The sequence below is a fragment of the Chaetomium tenue genome (genome assembly GCF_020726465.1).
Source record: "Chaetomium tenue strain MPI-SDFR-AT-0079 chromosome Unknown F5144scaffold_2, whole genome shotgun sequence".
Lineage (NCBI taxonomy): Eukaryota > Fungi > Ascomycota > Sordariomycetes > Sordariales > Chaetomiaceae > Chaetomium > Chaetomium tenue.
Genome location: NW_027117330.1, coordinates 244230 through 263365, shown reverse-complemented (window position 1 = coordinate 263365; position 19136 = coordinate 244230). Strand labels below are relative to the sequence as shown.

Sequence of the window (19136 nt, the reverse complement as noted above, 5' to 3'; positions counted from 1 at the left end):
TTGGACAACCCCATCATGGTGGCGTACACCAGAACCATGGTTCTTCCAACCACTGCGTCTGCCCACCATTCTCTCCGGGTCCCCCCGAGGCCTCGGCTAGAGAAAACTGTTTCTAATGACACATAAATGTCCCTAATCGGCTTGCTCCATGGCTTTTCCCCTCTTCCCGAAAGTTCAACAAGGATCCCCTTGTCTAGAACCCCCTCCGACCAGTAATCTTATCAATCAGATCCATCAGATTAAGCCTGGCGTGGGGACTCGGATGCTCAGTTGATGGGAGATGGCCCAAACTCCCAATCCCGAGGAAAGCCACATGAATGCCGGCACAAACGGGCCAGGGACACACCATGGAGCAAGACCGATGTCGGGACGATGCGGGAATTAAGAAACAAACCTGCAGCGGACTACCGATCTGGTGCCGACTGTGTACCTTCTACTCCCTATGAACAACGCCAGAGGCAATGATTCTTCCCAAGCCAGCCACATGCGACTGCCCTCACGACCCCCTGTCAGCAGTCAACCAACTTTCAGCTCCGGAGATACCTGATACCTCTTCCCTAGAAATTACGCTTCAGTTGTCCAACGCCACGCCCAGCACCATGGGTTCCAAATTCTGGCCGAAACGGGGTTCGCCCGGCATCCTGCATCATTTTGTACGCCCAAGTCTCCCACTCCACCTCCGATCTCAACATCCGTGTGTGTAACAGCAAACTAACAAACCGCCTCGGTTTACTCTGCCACAGACAGAGACACTCGTCGCCTTCGAATTCACCCCCAACAACAAGCCCCAACCCAACAGCATCCTCTTCCTCGGCGGCCTGGGCGACGGCCTCGCCACGACCTCCTACGTAGCCGACATCGTCACCGGCCTGCAACCCACACAATGGTCCCTCTTCACCCTCAACCTCACCTCCTCCTACCAATCCTGGGGTTTCGGCCACCTCGACCGCGACACGGACGAAATCGCCCAATGCATCGCCCACATCCACGCCCACAAAACCGCCTCATTCGGCTCCCCCGGCCGCCTCATCCTCATGGGCCACTCCACCGGCAGCCAATGCGTGCTGCACTACCTCTCCCAGCCCAACCCACACACGCGCACCCCACGCTTCGACCGCGGCCTCGAACACGTCCACCGCCCGCCCATCGACGGCGCCATCATGCAGGCGCCCGTCTCGGACCGCGAGGCCATCCACCTCATCATGCGCGACGGTTTCCTGGGCCGCTCGCCGGCGCAGCTGCGCGCGACGTACGACCGGCTGGTGGGGCTGGCGCGCGCGGGGGTGGAGGGGGACGAGGACGGGTGCGATGCGGTGCTGCCGATCCATCTGACGGCGCAGTTTGGCTACCCGCGCAACTCGCCCGTGAGCTGTCGGCGGTTTTTGAGTTTGGTCAGTCCCGATAGTCCGGGGAGGCCGGCGGAGGATGATATGTTTAGTTCGGATTTGGGGGAGGAGTGCCTGGGGAGGACGTTTGGCATGGTGGGGCGACGGGGGTTGTTGAGGCATAGGCTGATGGTGTTGATGTCGGGAGCGGATCAGGCTGTGCCTGACTGGGTGGATAAGGAGGGGTTGTTGGCGAGGTGGAGGGCCGTGACGGATCGGGATTGTGCAGAGCCGATATGGGATCATGAGCGCAGTGGCTTGATACCGGGGGCGTCGCATGCGTTGAGTAATGACGATCAGGCTGAGCCGCGGGCGGTTTTGGTGCGGAGGGTTTTGTCGTATTTGGAGGACCTCGAGAAAAGAGGGTGATGTGGCTTGGGATACTCAAGAAGAAAAAAACAATTCCAAGGCATCTAGTGCATCTTGGGGGAGTAAAGATAATGGATACCCAGGTATTAGTATGGTTCGTTTCAAGCTCGCAGGAGGAACAAATGAAAGCACATACCAAATCCGGGGTCTCGTGTTCATGTCCTACTGACTAGATCAACTTGCAAGCAGCCCTGCGAAAATACCACCAACATCCTTCCCCTTTGAACACGATCTACCTCCCTAAGGTATGTGACGGAGGCTCAGGGGCTTTTTTCCAAACACATCCCGCGTGGTACCCCAACAACAGTCGCGTTAACTTGCCACAACTGCCCCGAGAGTTGTCCCCTGTATCTGCGGCACCCGAGTGGGGGGTTATGAGGAGGGAAGTGTTGGATGAAGAGGGCCGAGGAGCGGTGTCCTAAGTTGAGGAGTGTGGTTGAGAGTCACCCAGTCTCTCCCTCTGACTCACTGCCTGCTCGATGCCTGGAGTTGAGGGAGGTCCAACAGTGAAGTCTTAGGTGAACTGAGTTGGCAGGCACTTATCACGGACAAACCATGGCATCCCGGCCCACGTTCTAGATTAGCGATCGATGGGCGAAGTATGCTAAGATTTCTGAAATAATGCAAGACGAATCTGTCCGCTTCCAGCATAAACGCTGGCCCGAGTAGGAGGAAGTTGCTGGGGCGGTATTATCGTCGTTGCGTTGGTGGCACTGGAATCGAGTATAGGAAAGGACCCTGTTTGTAGGCCGGAATGTCGTAGATGACGGTTTTCAGTATGGCGTCGGGAAGCTTGGCCGTAACATGAACTGCACGGTCGCCGGAGAACACCACGCCATGTCGCAGATAGAACGCATAGTGCCGGCGCGGTCCCTGGACCCCTCGCATGGGGTCGGCCCCAACTTCCAGCTTCAAGTAAAGGCTAGGTATTTTTACTTGACGCGCTCCGCCGACTTTGAGACATATGGCTTCCCCGATGTTTCCGTGACAGCCAAGATCGTGTCACGGCCGCATGCCTCCAGTCTGGGAACATCTGACAAATTTGTTTCACCAATTCCCACGTATGGTGGTTTGTTCTGCCATGTTGGAGGCTGGGAGAGGGACTGGAGAACTCTCTTCTCCAAAATGCTATGACAGGCTTATTCTCTGGACAGGTCAATCAAAGGACCCCAAAAAGAACTCCACACTGCCATCTACCAAACCTTCACACAAGTGGTCCCAGGCTGCTGGAGAACCTGGACCAATTAATGGGAGGGATCACGCCGTGTTTTGTCCACGGGGATCTCTGGGAGAGGAACATCGGCAAGGAGGTGTCGACCGGGAAGCATTTCATATTCGACTCGAACGGGTATTATGGGCACCATGAAGTCGAGCTCGCGTACTGGAAGACTCTGCACCACAATATGCGCTCCCGAGATTACTGCACAGAGTATTTCAAACATATGCGGCCATCCGAGCCGCTGCCGAGGTCGACAATCGGATTAAGCTTTACGGTATCAAAGCCTACCATAGTGGGAAAATGAGGATTGGGGTTAGCCTTACAAGCCTTGTGGAAGGCTCGTTAGCCTTATGTCATGAATGACCATAAGGGCGGCCAGGGAGGCTGCAGTCGGAGGCGCGGGACGCGCCGACAACCAATCGCTTAAGGAGCCAATCATGGCAGTGTCACGATTATCACTGGTGATGAAGGTGATAATCACCAAGTTCACTGGTGATCGGGGTGATAACCCGGACGTTATCACCAATATCACCAGTGACAGGAGTGATAACAGTATGTATATAGTCACTCGTTCTGGAGAGCTCTGGGAGTTCTCCAGTTGAGAACACATCCACGTACTATGCCATCTGTCTCACTTGTACTATGACCCCACCAAATCCGCGAATATAGTTAACCCTAGCCCTGTGACATCTGGAAGTCAACCCGGGTGTAGCCAAAGTCCTTGACCTTGTTGACCGAACGTAGCTTAATAACGGAGAATTTGGCCTGGGCGCAATACTCGTGGAGGTCGGCGAGTAGGCCCTCCAGCGAGTCATAGCCGTGAGAATTGAGCTTGTGGTGCGGTGGAGGGTTCGAGAACGGAAGTGCATCGCCATTGACAGCATCGACATCGGAATCGAGATCTGAGAAGCCGCGCTAAGTGCTAGAGGTGTCCGATTCGGACGCGGACAACGTCAATCTACGCAGAATTAGCAGGCGATTCGAATGAGGGTAGTTGCAGCCTACTCAGACGACATCTTGGTTGTTTTGTTGCGGTTGGTGGTGGTGATGCGGTGGCTTGGCTGGATGCCGCGAATGTGGTGGGGGTTGGGGGCTGAATGCGCACTGAAATGCGGCTGCAATTACAGGGCTTCCGTGTATTGGCACCTGGCAAGGCTTTCATGGCATTGACAAAAATTCCAGATGTCACAGGGCTAGGGTTAACTATATTCGCGGATTTGGTGGGGTCATAGTACAAGTGAGACAGATGGCATAGTACGTGGATGTGTTCTCCTCCAGTTAGCAATCACAACTACAGTTCGCTACAAGCTCACAAGCCTACTGTTGAGACAAGTCTATTGTTGTGCACCCTTTGGCTGCACCGAACCTAAGCATCCTCGAGAGATTACCTTCAACGAAGCTGAACCCTAACAGGATAGGATCCTGAAGTAGGTTCGTCACACCTTACCAGTCAAATAAGCCTTACAGATTCAATAAGCCTTACAGCCGATTTACCAAGTTCAGCGGGCCGGTCAGGCCTAGCCGAAAACGATGCACTGGAAGATACACCTAACAGCCACTATAATACCACTACAGCCAGACCAACACTTACAAACCCAGGCCAGTGTAATGCGAATACAATACAAATGCCACACCCACAGGCCGGTGCAACGCCAATGCCATGCCCACAGGCCAGTGCAATGCCAATGCAATGCCAATGCCATGCCCACAGACCGGTGCAATGCAATGCCATAGCCAGTGCAATGCCAATGCCATACCCACAGGCCACTGCAGTGCAACGCCAATGCCATGCCCACAGGCCGGTGCAGTGCAAATGCCATACCAATGCCACACCCACAGGCCAGTGCAGTGTAAATGCAATACCTACAAGCCAGTGTAATACCATCTGGGCCAGGCAATACCATCTGGTTGGCCTATAGATATAGCATTTGCATTGCACTGGCATTGCACCGACCTGTGGGCATTGCATTCGCATTGTACCGGCCTGTAGGTATGGCATTGGCATTGCATTCGCACTGCACCGGCCTGTGGGTATTACATTTATACTGCCCCGGCCTGACATTCGCATTGTGTTGGCTGTTTAAGTTCCCGCCTCGCAACTTCCTTTCTAGTTCCAGAACCACGTATTGATAACGATTAGAAACAGTCTCCTTCCTCAATTGAACTCTCTTCCTGTAGCTTAATTGTAAAGTGCTTTCCTCCCTTTTTTCCGTGACTCCTGTGTTCAATTCCCTGTCGTGACATGTTTCTTCCATCGCAACGTTCAATAAAAAAGGTCCTGTTAATAAATGCAAGTGTTCCAGCGCCTGTCAGGGGCCATTTAGAGGGTCCTGGTAGTGGTTTTTTTTAGTGGCTCTTATAGTGGGTCTGTAAGGCTTATTTTTTTCGTAAGGCTTATTTTTTTCGTAAGGCTTAACTACTTTTTTCGTAAGGCTTACGAATCAATTTGTCAAAACTTTGTTTGTAGGCCTTACGAAAAGAATAAGCCTAACAGCCCCCTACAGAATCCCGCTGCGGTACTTGATGCATGCCGCCCATGAGCGTCAGCGTGCAATGAGAATGAGGTAGCTGGCACCTGCCCTTCCTCGGTGCCAAACCCACGACGAATGTATTTGCTAACCACTTGTCATTCATAGAGACCTGAACTACATGAACGAGCTTCTAAGGAAATATACCCCTGCCCGGCTTATACTTTGTTTTCCGCCGGGCAACGCAACCCCTTTTCAAGAATTCACCGAGACAAGCGAGTGTAAGAGTGAAACATCCGGTCTCCTTGAGGAGAGGTGGGAACTGAGCGGAACTCAAAGCAAATGAAAGACGATAGAGTTCCTGCCGTCACGCTATGCGATGAACAGGGCGTGGTAGCGGTGCAGCCGAGAGCAAATCTCGATGATATCAGGCTCATTTTCGGCGGTTATGTACCCGTGGCGAATGAGAAAGGCGAGATATGTAATGTTGCAAGTCAGCTTGACCTCACCATTCCTCGTTGCGTTGGCGAGCTCTTCGAGGGACAGGAGATGCAGTTCTCCGACTTCGCCGTCTCCAATCTTGGGCACGATATCCTGACGAAGCTCCATCTCGTACAAATACTGGACCTGATGTTGGCAGGCAGGATTCAGCATCTCGTCAACCGTGAGCTGAAATGAGAGGGTGCCGCAAGCCTTGATGTGCGACCGTGTGTAAGCGGGGTCCAAGCAGATCTCTTCTTCGCATTCGCGGACCATTCCGTCAATGGGCTTCTCCCCGGTCGCAAGACTGCCCCCGACAGTGTTATCCAGCATTCCTGGGAAGCTCATTTTGGTCAATGCCCGACGTGGCACCCAGATCTTGATACCCTCGGCTGTCATGACCCAGGCGGTCAAGTGGACCGAGAAGTTGACGATGCCGAGCATGTCTATCCCGCAGCCGTCGAGGTCCAAAACGTGTTCGCCGGTGGAGGAGTAGAGCGGGAACTCTTCGTCTGCCCAACGCCCAAGCACCGTGCTGTCGGGGGATTCGTGGGCTTTGCGCAAAGTTTCGTTCACCAGTTGGCTGCGCGTCGCAAAGTCGGAGCCAGTTGTAAGGGTCAAGAAGTGCTTGTCGTGGTCGATCTTCCAGTATTCGGGCCAGGGGATACCTGAAATGAAGCGCTTGTGCATATAACCGAACGGCTTGTCGTATCCGTCGATGAGGAAGTAGTAATAATCCTGCATGTGCCGTCTGTACGCATCGGGGTCCTTTGTGAAGTAAGCCCAGCTGTGTCACGGTCTGTCAGAATTTGTAATGATAGGTACCTATCAATTCTACCTAGGTAGGCAAGCACTCCAAGAAGATCTTACCTATCGACCCGCTCGACCAGCTGAAGGTTCGTGAACGGGGGGCCCTGTAGCGCCTCTGACATAGCGACGGATACTGATGGCGGGAGCTCGAACAATTGAAGGGACGGCTTCAATGGTGCTGGGTCGAGGCAAAAGATGAAGAGGTCGATTGCGAGCGGGAAGAGGCCAGCGAAGGTCACGTTGGGAAATGACTGGCCGAGAAGTTGAGCGTGGAAAGCAGCCTGGGACGAGAGGATTCTGAATCCAAATCCGGCACCGACGATTTCACCAACTACAATCAATACCGCGGTTGGTTTGTCGATGGGCGCACGATGAGGGCGGGGGCAACGTTGGTGGGGGATGTGCGGATGACCATGGCGAGGAAGGATCGGCCTGTAGTTGAACTCGCCGTTGACTCGTTGCTTTGGTTTTCGTTATCTTCACTTTTCTGATTTTACAATTTATGGGTTAAGATGGAGGCTCGAGGGTGGCATCGCTTATGCAGGCATTTCCTCATGTTATCTTCACCGACACCATTATTGCGTTGAGTTCTTCGGTATCGGACTGGTTTCAGGGTGGTAGTAGGGATGAAGGGGGTTTATCTGTCTGACCCATGGGGGATACTCGAGAAACCGCCCATTGCCCTAAACGCAAAACTCGACACATCCCCCTTTAGCAAGCTCTCCTCAGCCGATGCGGTAATTCCCAGGTCATTCGCGTAAGGCGGAGCGGCCCGTGGAAGGGAAGATGTTGGGGTTCTTCCCATTGAGTTCAAGTGTAACCGCAGTTATCGGCTGCGCGGAGATCAAAACTGTCAGGGTAGAGTGATAACCGTTAACGAGGAGAAAAAGAGTACCTTACTTATTATATACGATCTACTTGTACGAAATGGTGATTACACCCTGGTTCAAGTGTTCCTGCGCCTCTCTCTTGCAACGAAGGCCGCTAAAGTTTTCCGTTCCCGGAGGACATGTTCATGGTGATCGGCGCTAGCGTTTCATCGCGGGCTCTGTGGCTTGTTCCTTGCATGGGGAGCTAGGCGAGCCGTTGTGGTAGCAAATCATGGCTTGACTGTTAAGCCACCCGCAACGCTGTTCAAAGAGTTCTCCCAATGAAAAGTACCTGTTACCGAGGCTTCAGGCTACCCTCGTCAACGCCAAGAGCGCGGCGATCACGTACTTGGGGAGGGAGGCGGTTCAGCGCGCGTGTGTTCTAATTTTTCGGATGTTGCCATTCCTTGAGTTCTTCTAGGTCACTCCCTCTTCCCTAATTCCAACATCATCATAACCATCCTTACCTGAAAAACAGTTTCATAGTGAACGCGCAGTGTTGAAAGCGCGCCTGTGTGCGTGCGTTGACTCCCCTGTCATGAAAGGTTCCTGGCTATGGATCACTGGCTTTGCCGTCCGTAAGTTACTCCAAACGGGTGTTGTCCCCGTGCAGGCTTCTCGCCGCAGTTTTACGGTTACTCTGCTGAATATGGGGCAATATGCTAACTTCGAAAGTGAGCATTGCTGCAAATGTCGTGTTCCTCATCTCGTGCATGTCACCAGCCACCAAAAACATTTGTCTTTATCGAGTCAACGTGACTCTCTTGGCCGACGGGCTGCATAGACTGGCCGTGGTTGATGGCGGCAATGAAACCGACTTTCCTCTGACCGATGAACTGCCTACCTATTGGTATTGGGGAATGTCAGGTGCGTTGTTGATGGTCTTGTTTGACTTAAACACCTAGTAACCCAAGGCTTGATACACAGGGATGTGCGATGTCTTCGAAACTACGGGCGAGACAAACTGTCGGCGCGCGTTCCCCCCGACCAAGAATGTCCTCGGCACTCTAGAGGATTCACTGACAGACCGCTTGGGCAATGATCAAGGACGACGCATTAACGAGATTGTGTCCTCCTGGAATGCCACGCTGAGCAATATCAGCCCGGGCAGACTTGCTGCTAACGAAGCGAGGGTTGCCGCCCGGACCAAAGCCAGCGCTGCGCTCGTCATCATTGCCATCGTCCTAGACGCCATCAGTCCGTTTCTTGCTTTATGTCTACTTGGCGGCTCAAAGAAACGGCATTCTTACGTCGCGCCATTCTTGAGCTCCTTGATGGCGATCGTCGCCGGCGCGCTTGCAGTGCTGTCGATGAGAGACGGCGTGCATGGGATACTTGACACGAGTGAGCATGGGGGCCCGGCCATCATCATCTTGTTTGTTGGCGCAGCGCTACGATTGTTGTCTTGCGGCGGCGCGAGTAAGGGCCCTGATACGCCCTCAAATCGTCCTCGGCTGAACACAAATGAGGAAATCGGTCTCGACTCCAAGACACCACCAGGCCATCCTAAGCTGACGAGGAACGAGGAGATTGGGTTACAGGGAGAACATTATGTACTAATTCCTCGCCACACTAACCCCCAGTGATGTTTGGATAACTGATAGTTGGTTGTAGATACACTCATGGCTCAGAGACTTACCTGGTTGGTCCTACAAGAACTGGACGAGCCACCTACGATTCTACGCCGACCATCCGGAATTCAAAGAGCGACCGGGCCAGCATGCCGATTTTACTTACGAGGATCACCAGGGGCAGCTTTTACAGGAACTCGCCGATGCTGGGGCCGAAATCTCTCCTGACTGGCGGGCAGGAACGACATATCACCTCGAGGTGAAAACAACCCCTGCTGGATGCGGCACGACATTCCTGGTGAGCAGGAATCAAGTGCGGCTGGTGAGTTGCAATCTATGCTATGGCTCTCGCCCTTGCACTGACAGAGAAATGACAGATGCAAGACTACAGCGGCGATCCTCGCAACGCATATATTCTCGTCCGCATCTTTCAGATCGGTCGGAACCCGGCCATGGAATTCTTCCCTGATCCGTTGTCCCATCCTGGCCTTGTGTGGGGCCCGCTGAACGACAATGGGGATTACCCTGTGCATACTAGATCTTAATTTACGACGTTAAGTTCCTTGGAGTGGATCATAGATCAAAGTACCGCCCAGTATAGCAAGTGTTTGCTTAGTATAGCCCCAAAACCAGGTTATCACCCTAATGCATGACCCTTAACCTTCGATGTCCGCACCCAGGTTACCTAGCTTGATCCGTGTCTCTGTATTCAGCGGGCCGTCCCGAAGATGATGAGCATTGACCAGGGCTTAAAGTAAACGCCCGTTCGAAACTGAGGCGCGGGCAACTAGAATAATCTCCAAATGTGATCTGCTTTTTATCCTGGTCTCAGAGCCTGCAGACCTTAACTCGGCTACACCAGCATCTGACCGAGATCATGGATGCTGGCCAGACCTGAATGCCGCGAGGTGAAACAAATGACAACCAGGTACTCAGAAAAGCGTTCTAAATTTGGAATACCTTACAATATGAGTGGCATAGTGCTGTTTCTATACTTGGAGCGTTTAATATACTCGTTTTTAGCACACTACTTAAAGTTGGGATAGCTATTCTCAGTTGGGGCAGACGGCCGATTTTGAATAAAGGGAGTCATTTATCCAACATGAACTGAACCGATGATGGAAGCGTTATATTACGAAGTAGTATTTAGTTGGCTACCAACAACGGGATTCTTGAGTCCTCAATTAATATGCGGGCAACAAAATTCCTTTTCCGCCGGTGGATTTTGCCGCTGGATCCTCAAACTCTGTCAGAATATATTGGAAAGCTCGCTTATCATGCACCATGCCCTTGCTTGCTGACATGCTTGGGAGGCGACCGAAGGCTAGATCTAGGAACTAATCATGAGCGGCGATTCTATGCCCGGTAATTTGGTTGGTCCCGTTTTTTTCCTGAAATAACAAAACCCAATTGGACATCCGTTTACCTTCCTTCCTAAAGAGAAGGAATCTTGTCTTCTATTTGAATGTCCAACTTTGCTCAACTTTCACAGCTTTGCCCTTCGTTCCATATCTCTTCATGCTCTCGCAAAACCCCAGACTTCTTAATACTCTACCCAACATCAAAATGCTTCTTACATCCATCCTCGCCTTGGGGTCCGCCTCCCTAGTCGCCAGCCTGCCGCTAGAAGTTGCGGCCGCGCCACAAGGTCTCCGAGTCGTTGGGGCTTCGGTGTTGGGCAGCGGATGCCCTTACGGCACCGCTGATGTCCGAGCCGACGCATCAAACACGGCGTTCGAGATTAGGCTCTCGGAATATGTCGTGAAGACTGGTCCGGGCACCATGGCAGCCGACTGGCGGAAAAACTGCAAACTTACGTTGAACCTTGAATACGATGCCGGCTTTCAGTATGTACACCCCCAAAGTAGACCTGGTACCTCACCTCCAGGGCTGACTTTTCCTTTCTACACAGATTCTCCACGATCAACGCCAACATGAAGGGATACGCTTTCCTGCCAGCCGGGACCGAGGGACAATGCGACAACACCTTCTCCTTCACTGGCGCCTCAGGCGAAGTCAACTACGGCATCGACTTGAAGGGGGCGCGGGAAGGGGCCTTCTCGCTCTCGGCTAACCCCGATGTGGTGTCTTGGTCGCCTTGCGGCGGCTCCACGGCCATTCTGAACATGAACACACAATGCTTCATCTCACCTACGGACGACCGAGCACTTATCGCGGTAGGTGGAAAGCAATTCCGGCGCAGTGAGAGACAACCTAATGCTGATAAAATGGATAGGTCGACCGCGTCAGCAGCAAGCTGACTGTCCGTGTTGCTCTTGATTGGAGGAGGTGTTAGAATTCACGTTACCAAGAGTTTGGATGTATATATGTGTCGACGTGGGCTAGTACCTACCTCGAAGAAAATTCCTCAACCATGTTTTTCTTGGAGTTTCAAAATAGAAACTTTACCTTTCGAAACCGTTGCCGTTCACTGTTTGTACGCGTCTTAGTTCTCGTGAAAGGAGCTAAACGCTAGCCGGACGAGGTCTATGCGCACGATGATCATGTTGGCTGTGCATTGAATCGTGCTGCTAGCGAGTTGCCATGGAGAATGGGCATGAGGATGAGGCGCCCACTGCCCACTTATATTCCGGACATACGCGGATTTGTCGTGGCAGGGTTTGCCTGGACAAGGATGGCCGACAAGGGTGACCGGCCCGCGGAAATCGAGCAAAAGTCAAAACGGTGGGTCTTCGCCCGGAAAGACTCAGCTCTGATTCGACACGGATTCAACACGACGATACGCGTATAGAAATCCCCGCCCCTGGATTCCTCCTGGGCGAGCACAACCCAAGCCCGTCCTCAACACTGCCCGCCCTGGTGGCTCAGCTAGAAGTCTGGCCCTAAATGGTCGCTGTGTTGGTTTCGGTCTTGGTATAAACATGGAGCTGACGCGCGTCCAGGTGGTGCTGCCACCGAATTTGGAAACGGGGGTAACCAGGATCTGGAGCCTGGTGCTGTAGCCGCCTGCTATTATAATGAAGATGGAATGCCTATCTACGACTCGATTCCAGCTTTCATCCTTCTTTCGGTATCCTCGGTCGACGTCTTGGCCCCATTCGACGCTTCCAATCCATCGTAGGGCACTGTCGACCTCTACTCATCTCTTTACACATCTACCACACCTACCACACCTAGTGGCCGAGCCAGGGCGACACAGTACCAAGTAAACGACGTCCCGGGTCAGGGGTTAAGATGGCGGGCGAACCTGCGTTTGAGGGCGGCTTCAAGCTGTACCGTTACGACCCCAACTTGGCAGCCAATATCGTCTTCATTGTCCTTTTCGCCGGAGTATCGATAGGCCACGCCGTCCTCCTTTTCCGGAGGAGAACATGGTCGTTCATCCCGTTCTTGATAGGCTGCATCTGTACGCTGGTCCCCGCTCCCAATGCATACGCGGCGGAGCGTCGTCATTGACTACCACGAGCTAACCGATACCACACAGTTGAGACGATCGGGTACATCGGCCGAGCCATTTCCGCCCAGGAAAACCCCGACTACTCGTTGAACGCGTACATTCTTCAAACCCTTCTCATCCTACTCGGCCCAGCGCTGCTCGCCGCCTCCATCTACATGATCCTCGGCCGACTGATCCGCCTGCTCGGAGCCGAAGAATACGCGTTGATCAGGACGAAGTGGATGACCAAGGTCTTCGTGACGGGCGACGTGCTGTCATTCCTTGCGCAAGGGGCTGGTAAGTCCATGGCATGAGCAATTCGGCCATCCGCGCCACCAGAACATCGGACACTAACCACCCACCCTACTCCCAGGCGGCGGCCTCATGTCCGTAGCCAAGACACATGACGCCCAAAAGCTCGGCGAGAACGTCATCCTCGCCGGCCTCGCCATCCAAATCATCTTCTTCGGCTTCTTCATCATCACCACGATCCTCTTCCACCGGCGCATCGCCGCCCACCCCACCCCGCGCTCCTACTCCGTCACGGGGCCCTGGCGGCAGCTCCTCATCGCCCTATACATCAGCAGCGTGCTGGTGCTGGTGCGGTCCGTGTTCCGCATGATCGAGTTCGGCATGGGCAACGACAGCGTGCTTATGTCCAACGAGGGCTACCTGTTGGGGCTGGACGGCGCCCTCATGCTGCTGGTCGCGGCCGTGCTGCTGTGGAGCCACCCCAGCCGGGCCCTGTCCGGGTACAAGGAGGCGCTGGCGTCGTCGGGCGGCGAGAGCGGCCGCAATACGGCCGAGAGCTTTCAGATGCTGCCGGTTCACCCTGATGTCGCGCCCGCGGGGGTCGTGATGCCAGGGAAATATGATAGTGACTCGACGGCTGTGGTGGGGCGGCAGGGCAGTGGGTATGAGGTGCCGGCTAGGGAACACCGGTACTCCAGCGCGTATGGAAGGTGAGGGGCGGAGAGTAGGAGGAGAGGAGAGAAGTAGCGTGAGACGAAGGAAGATGATGGTATTTTCTTTTATTAAAGAAACGATAGAGGGGACTTGGGTAAACTGCAATAAAAGCCATTTCTGTCAAAGGCGTTTGGAAATCGGTACGCTTAAGTACCAGTTGTTCGGGATCTACATACATAATAATGGGGTTTCACATACACACATGGTCTTCCGAACCTCATTCCATGGTCCGATGATGGTGCATCCCTGGTGTTCACCCCTATTAAACATGGTGGAACGGGCTTCCCCTAACCCTTGAGTTTCTCATCCGAAAACTCAACTTTTAAGCAAAGCGCACCGAGGACCCCTGTCCATGCTCGAGCCATGCAAATTCTGTGACCCACACCTCAGAACCTGTTCCACACAGACCCGCTAATTAATGTTAGGGTTCAACCCCTGACGAAGATCGCTCGTCAGAAAAACACTTCCACTCCTGTGTTTAACAACAATCACCTCGGGCGTGTGGCTCAGTTGGTAGAGCGTTCGCTTAGCATACTCCTGTATGCGAAAGGTCCTGGGTTCGATTCCCAGCTCGTCCAAAGGAATCACCAGATCTTGTGATCTGGTGTCAACATGTGTTTTTGCATTGTTCGTTGCCCCCTTTTTGGCATCACACACACACCATCTCGTACCTTTGAAGACATCACAACCTTTTAATCGAGAAAGCCCTCTCTTGACCTCGGCCCCATTATAATCCCAGCCCCCTTACAATATCAGTTCGCTCGCATCCAACCCAAGCTTCCACTTCCGAAAACACGCACCTTCCACCTTCTCCCCATCTCCAACCTCGAACACACCATCTGCGGCGATGACCTGGGTCCTCTTCACAGGATAGCAACCAGCTACAGCATCGCTATCCAGCTCTCCATTATGCTAATCCTTACCGGTCCTCTTCCTTACCCTCTCACCCCCTGAAGGACTTTTGTGGCTGTCCAGGTGGTATCCCCTCCACGCGATGTGCGCCTACCCAGCCAACCCAACCATAAAGGAAAGAAACCTAGACGTGCTCAGGTTGAGCAGCTGGAGTGTCATTAGATGATTAAGAATGGGACATTTCGTATCTTCTTCCATTAAGGCGTTATCAAGGTGATATGATTCCGAGACTGCTCCCGCATCCCTCGCCACTCACGGTTTGTCATCCTGCAGATGACATGCGTTATGGTCCACGTAAACTATCGTAATCTGGGAGGTTCGTTTTCATGAATAGCCGATGTGGATTTGTTGGAAGGTAATGGAGGTAATAATATCCCCCCAATCTTTACTCTTGAACATGGATCTTGGGAGCCTTGCCTGTAAACATCTTTCGCTCCGCCCCCTAAGCTGCGGTTTCATCGAAATGCATCTGCCGTGGCGGTCCTGGTCTTATCATGTTGAACGTGATGGGCCCCAGAACATCCCTGTGGCGCAGCTTTGGGGCTTTCTAACGCCCCAAGAGTACAGATTTAAATCGATTCATTTCATCACGTTTATCTCACTACCACAGAGAGTAGCAAGGGGCGAAGCCCCAAAGATGGGGCAACCACTTATCGCGTGGCGTGACCTCCGTCCGCCCCAACCCAACCGTCCCGGCCCATGCACCATCTATGACCTCGTTTTACGTATCCACGTCATTATGTCGGAACTCATCACTCATCGTGCTGGTCAAATCATCCTTTCATACCCGTCCATCCTCTGCTCTATCCCGGCCCTCGCTCCCTTACGCAACACCAGCAAGCTTCAGGACGTTGGGGTTGTTGCTGAAGAGGCTCTGGTCGGCGTTGTAGAGGAGGAAGACAGTCTTGCGAACAATTTCGCGGGTCTCGTCGTCCAACTGGTCCGCCGGGGGGCTGAGCACCGCTTCGAACACGGGGACGAGCTTGGGGGTAAGCTGTTGGACGGTGGGTTCATTGTTCTCATCTATTAAGTGGTTAGTGGGGGCTTTCATCCCGTATGGGTAAGGGTGACTCACAAAGTTTCAAGATACACTCATACACCGGCGAGTTCTCCTCAAAGTCGTCCTTGAGGGGAAGCAGACCGACCAGCGCAGGGAGGACATCGCCGAGCGGAATCTGGTCCGGGTGCGCCATGGTCATGCGAGAGATGCAGCCCGCAGCGTTGTCCTTGATGCGCGCCTCCTGGACCTGAAGCATGGGCTCGAGCTTCTGCAAAATCGTGCCGTAGTGGGGCATGTAGGTGTTTGTGTCAGTCGAGTTGAGAATCAACTGACCGGTGGCGTAGGCGGCATTGCTCTTGGTCTCGGGATCCGTGTCTGACAGTCGCTTGAGGAGGAGCTTGAGCAGCTTCTCGGTGTACGGCGTAACGGCTGCTTCCATGTTGGCCGCACATTCAGCAATGACACCAACACCGGTGGACCGCTCGATGTTCTCCGACTCGGAGGCTGCGAACCGCATGATGGGCTTCTCGAAGATCTTCCACAGCTCGGAAAAGCCAGGGCCAAGGGCGACAGCAAGACCAATGACAACGTCAAGACCGGTGTCGATGACGAGCCAATCGTACTCGGACGAGCCTTCAACCTCCTGCTCCTCGTCCTCGTCGCCAAGATCCTGCTGGCAGGGGTGAGAGCGGGTGATGATGGTAGAGATCACAGTGACAACCTCCTTGACGAAGTCCTCCTGGGCAAGAATGGCGGGGCCGCAAGCCTTGAGGGTGGCCGCAACATTGCGGTTGATCTCAGTGACGACAGTACTTGTAATTATCAGCATCCATCCAACAAAAGCTAATGAGGAAGACACAGAGAATGAAGTGTGAAGTCAGAAGTAGATATGCACGTTTTCTCAGCATCCGCAATAATGCGTTTGAGTGAGCTGGGTATTAACGCTAGGTGGTCATCATGCAAAGGTTGGGGGAAACAGAAAGAAAATCACACATACCGATCAGCCTCCTCGTTCCACAGAGCAAGGGTGGCCTTGCACACGATCTCCCCGAGCTTCACGAGTGTGACGGTGGGGGTGTGCTTGAGGGGAAGCCCGGGCTCCCAGTTGGTGCCGGTTTCCTGCTCCATGAGTTGCCACACACGGGCATACGACCGCCAGAGTGTCGCGACAGCGGCCTTACGGCAGCCTTCGTATGAGTGTTCGGCCAAGGGGGAGATGGTCTCGACGGCCCTCTCCAAATATTCGGTAATCTCTTGGGTGCCGCAAGCATAGGTAATGATGTCCCCGAGGATCTCCATGGCAACCTCCTTCTCGAGGGCCTCGGCCGAAATACCAAAATCGTCGTACTCCTCGTCATCGTCGTCATCCATCCACTCCTCGTCGTCGTCGGCCCCTTTGATGGTGATCTTCTTGCCCGCGGTGATGACTTCGTTATCCGTGCCGACAATGCCCTTCTCCTCCTCGCTGAGCTTCAGCTTGATTTCCTCCTCCTCGAGCTTCAGGCTGTCAAACAGACCCTTGAAAACACCGGGAAGGAAGGGCGCAAACTCTTTCTCGTAGATCTTAGCAAGCGAGCTCCACATTATGAAGCTGCTCTCCTTAAGTCTCGAGTTATCGAGCTGCAGGCCTTCCTCGCTGGACCGCATCAGGTCGACGACGTAGGGCTGGAAGGTTTGAGCACCAACGGCGGTGGCGATGCGGCCAACGGAGTCGCAAACGCCGCTGCGCAGCGAGAGGTCGTCCTCGGTCTCCTTGATCGTGAGGTACGCACCCAAAGCCTGCATGGTCTGCTCAAAGTAGGGCTTGAAATCCTCGCCGAGGCACTCAGCAATGGCACCAATGGCACCGGAAGCGGCGACCTTGACCTTGAAGTCCTCATGGGTGATCAGGGCACCAATGTTACCGACCAGATCGCCGGCGTTCTGCTTCATGAACTCGGCATCCAGGCCTTCGGACATGGCGTCAAGGGCGCCGCAAACCGACCGAATGATTTCGATGTTCTTCTTGGCGAGCTTCTCGTCGGAGGCCGGGACCATGGCTGCTTGCAGGTTCTTAACCAGAGCGGTCATGATAGGCTCGTTGAATGAGGAAAGCTCTTCGGCGATGTCATCGGCGAGACGGGCGAGGCCGATCAAAGCAGTGTGCCGGACACCAACGTCGGGGTCGTTCAACAGGTTGATGGCGAGAGGCATGATGGCCTTGACTTGCGAAGCAATGAAATCGGGCGCACCCTCAACAACCGTGCCAAGAGCAAGAATGCCGGCCTTCCTGTACCCAGGGTCTTCGGAGGCAGCGAACTTGGGGAGGGCGTCCAGCAGCGGGACAATAACTTGGCGCGGCGGCAGGTCGGTCGCCAGTTGATCGAGCAAGGCCAGGGCTGACCGAGCAGGGCCCATGTCGTCGTCATCTTCGTCATCGTCGATCTCGGTGAGGATCAACAAGCTCTTTTGCGTGAGCTCCTGACCCATGTCCTTCATGCCCTGGATCTTCATGCGTCGGTAGCGGACAGTCTGCGCGAGGAAGGCCAGCGCCTGGGCGCGAACCTCGTCGTCGGCTTGCTTGTTCGCAGCAAGATCGATCATGAACTGAACTAGGTCCTTGAGATACTTGCCAAGCAAGGCAGACTCGTAGGCCAGGAATTGTTGGAACACCTCGAAAGCTTGGCCGGTCTTTTCATCGTCACCGGCCTGGACGGCGTCCTTGAGGACATCGACCATGGGCGGGATCAAGGTCTGAAGGGTGGACACGGATTCTTCGTCCTCGAGCGGTTCAAACATCAGCAGCATGGCACCGATGGACATCATAGAGTTGATGCGGACGTCGGCGCTCTGAGGGTCGCGCAGGGAGTGGCCGAAAAGCTCGAGGAGCTTCGGCATGTGGTCGGCGAAGGAAGTCGGGTTCTCCTCCAGCAAGCTGAAAATGATGTAGGAGCCGACCTCGCGCTGGCCGACTTCGTTGCTGCTCGAGAGGGTGAAAAGAGCGGGGATCAACTCGTGCCACTCACCCTCCTCGAGGTCAATGGCCGCAATGGCCGCAACCAAACGAGCGTTGGCATGGCGAGCCCGGGGACTCTGCTCATTGAGAGTGGCTTGCACAAGGTGCTGGCGCACAGCGGGCTTCTGTTCTTTGGTGATCTTCTCCCAGTGCTTCACGGCCAACCGCGCGCCCTGCACGGCTGCCTGCTGCCGCACAATGACATCTTGGTGGGTCGCGACGATCTCGACGAGGAGAAGGAGGGACTCCGGGTGGGAGTAGTAGTTTTTCTGAAGCTCGGCGGTGACCGCCTTGAGGTTCTGAGTGTCGGCTGGAGGGTAAGTGTCAGCAAAGTCACCGGGGTTCTGAGAATTGGTCTTCTGCTGGCCGATCTGTGTCGGATTGACCCGTCGGTTGTCTCAAAAAAAGAAAGGAAAATACGGGCAGTATGGGAGAGACTTACGAACTTGCGACTCCTGCAGGAGTGCCGCCAACCTCTGCTGATCCATAGTGCCGTGCCTTGGATGCAAGAAAAAGGGGTATCACGAAGAAAAGGAAAGAAAGGAAGAGGCGGCGGCAGGCGCTCAAGGTGGTTGTTTGTCGCAACAAAAAGGGCCCCAGGCAACCCAGAAAATTTTTGGATTTTCCAATTTGCAGTGTGGAACCATGAAGGAAGGAGGGGTCCCGGTGCCAAGTGCGGGGCAGATACAGCTTTC

General features: G+C 54.0%; 6 protein-coding genes and 1 non-coding gene across 7 annotated transcripts; 5 read left to right on the top strand and 2 right to left on the bottom strand.

Annotated features, from left to right (window-relative positions):
* The first annotated feature begins 26 nt into the window (after window positions 1-26).
* Window positions 27-1903, top strand: F5144DRAFT_559605 (uncharacterized protein). The gene is made up of 2 exons (XM_066788152.1): window positions 27-653; window positions 744-1903. Exons 1-2 carry the CDS (start codon window positions 462-464, stop codon window positions 1752-1754), a joined length of 1203 nt encoding a protein of 400 aa, XP_066645749.1. The 5' UTR covers window positions 27-461; the 3' UTR covers window positions 1755-1903.
* A 3501-nt stretch (window positions 1904-5404) lies between these two features.
* F5144DRAFT_618049 (thiamine pyrophosphokinase) lies at window positions 5405-7086 on the bottom strand. The gene is made up of 2 exons (XM_066791903.1): window positions 6792-7086; window positions 5405-6708 (listed from the first exon to the last, which is right to left on the bottom strand). Exons 1-2 carry the CDS (start codon window positions 6851-6853, stop codon window positions 5814-5816), a joined length of 957 nt encoding a protein of 318 aa, XP_066645748.1. The 5' UTR covers window positions 6854-7086; the 3' UTR covers window positions 5405-5813.
* Window positions 7087-7875: 789 nt separating this feature from the next.
* Window positions 7876-9814, top strand: F5144DRAFT_87907 (uncharacterized protein). Its single transcript, XM_066793513.1, has 5 exons — window positions 7876-8178; window positions 8276-8467; window positions 8528-9153; window positions 9215-9493; window positions 9549-9814. The coding sequence occupies exons 1-5, from the start codon at window positions 8139-8141 to the stop codon at window positions 9714-9716; spliced, it is 1305 nt and encodes a 434-aa protein (XP_066645747.1). The 5' UTR covers window positions 7876-8138; the 3' UTR covers window positions 9717-9814.
* A 923-nt stretch (window positions 9815-10737) lies between these two features.
* F5144DRAFT_589724 (uncharacterized protein) lies at window positions 10738-12018 on the top strand (the record flags this gene model as incomplete). The annotated part of the gene is made up of 5 exons (XM_066790082.1): window positions 10738-10904; window positions 11060-11416; window positions 11468-11492; window positions 11722-11819; window positions 11877-12018. 5 exons carry the CDS (start codon window positions 10738-10740, stop codon window positions 12016-12018), a joined length of 789 nt encoding a protein of 262 aa, XP_066645746.1.
* Window positions 11894-13722, top strand: F5144DRAFT_504303 (RTA1 like protein-domain-containing protein). Its single transcript, XM_066786432.1, has 3 exons — window positions 11894-12538; window positions 12617-12865; window positions 12942-13722. Exons 1-3 carry the CDS (start codon window positions 12367-12369, stop codon window positions 13532-13534), a joined length of 1014 nt encoding a protein of 337 aa, XP_066645745.1. The 5' UTR covers window positions 11894-12366; the 3' UTR covers window positions 13535-13722.
* Window positions 13723-14029: 307 nt separating this feature from the next.
* On the top strand, window positions 14030-14112 carry F5144DRAFT_t65. The gene has a single exon. It is a non-coding gene; the product is annotated as a tRNA-Ala (tRNA).
* A 1157-nt stretch (window positions 14113-15269) lies between these two features.
* F5144DRAFT_589722 (armadillo-type protein) lies at window positions 15270-18929 on the bottom strand (the record flags this gene model as incomplete). The annotated part of the gene is made up of 4 exons (XM_066790081.1): window positions 15270-15469; window positions 15522-16258; window positions 16444-18751; window positions 18884-18929. 4 exons carry the CDS (start codon window positions 18927-18929, stop codon window positions 15270-15272), a joined length of 3291 nt encoding a protein of 1096 aa, XP_066645744.1.
* Window positions 18930-19136: the final 207 nt, after the last annotated feature.

Bases quoted from the DNA above. Each gene is read 5' to 3' on its own strand.
- F5144DRAFT_87907 (XM_066793513.1), top strand. From the start codon at position 8,139: ATGAAAGGTTCCTGGCTATGGATCACTGGCTTTGCCGTCC. The intron at 8,468-8,527 runs GTGCGTTGTTGA...CTTGATACACAG, and splicing joins TTGGTATTGGGGAATGTCAG to GGATGTGCGATGTCTTCGAA. The intron at 9,494-9,548 runs GTGAGTTGCAAT...GAGAAATGACAG, and splicing joins GCAGGAATCAAGTGCGGCTG to ATGCAAGACTACAGCGGCGA.
- F5144DRAFT_504303 (XM_066786432.1), top strand. From the start codon at position 12,367: ATGGCGGGCGAACCTGCGTTTGAGGGCGGCTTCAAGCTGTACCGTTAC. The intron at 12,539-12,616 runs GTACGCTGGTCC...GATACCACACAG, and splicing joins GTTCTTGATAGGCTGCATCT to TTGAGACGATCGGGTACATC. The intron at 12,866-12,941 runs GTAAGTCCATGG...CCCTACTCCCAG, and splicing joins ATTCCTTGCGCAAGGGGCTG to GCGGCGGCCTCATGTCCGTA.
- F5144DRAFT_559605 (XM_066788152.1), top strand. From the start codon at position 462: ATGATTCTTCCCAAGCCAGCCACATGCGACTGCCCTCACGACCCCCTG. The intron at 654-743 runs GTACGCCCAAGT...ACTCTGCCACAG, and splicing joins CCGGCATCCTGCATCATTTT to ACAGAGACACTCGTCGCCTT.
- F5144DRAFT_618049 (XM_066791903.1), bottom strand. From the start codon at position 6,853: ATGTCAGAGGCGCTACAGGGCCCCCCGTTCACGAACCTTCAGCTGGTC. The intron at 6,709-6,791 runs GTAAGATCTTCT...ACCGTGACACAG, and splicing joins CTGGTCGAGCGGGTCGATAG to CTGGGCTTACTTCACAAAGG.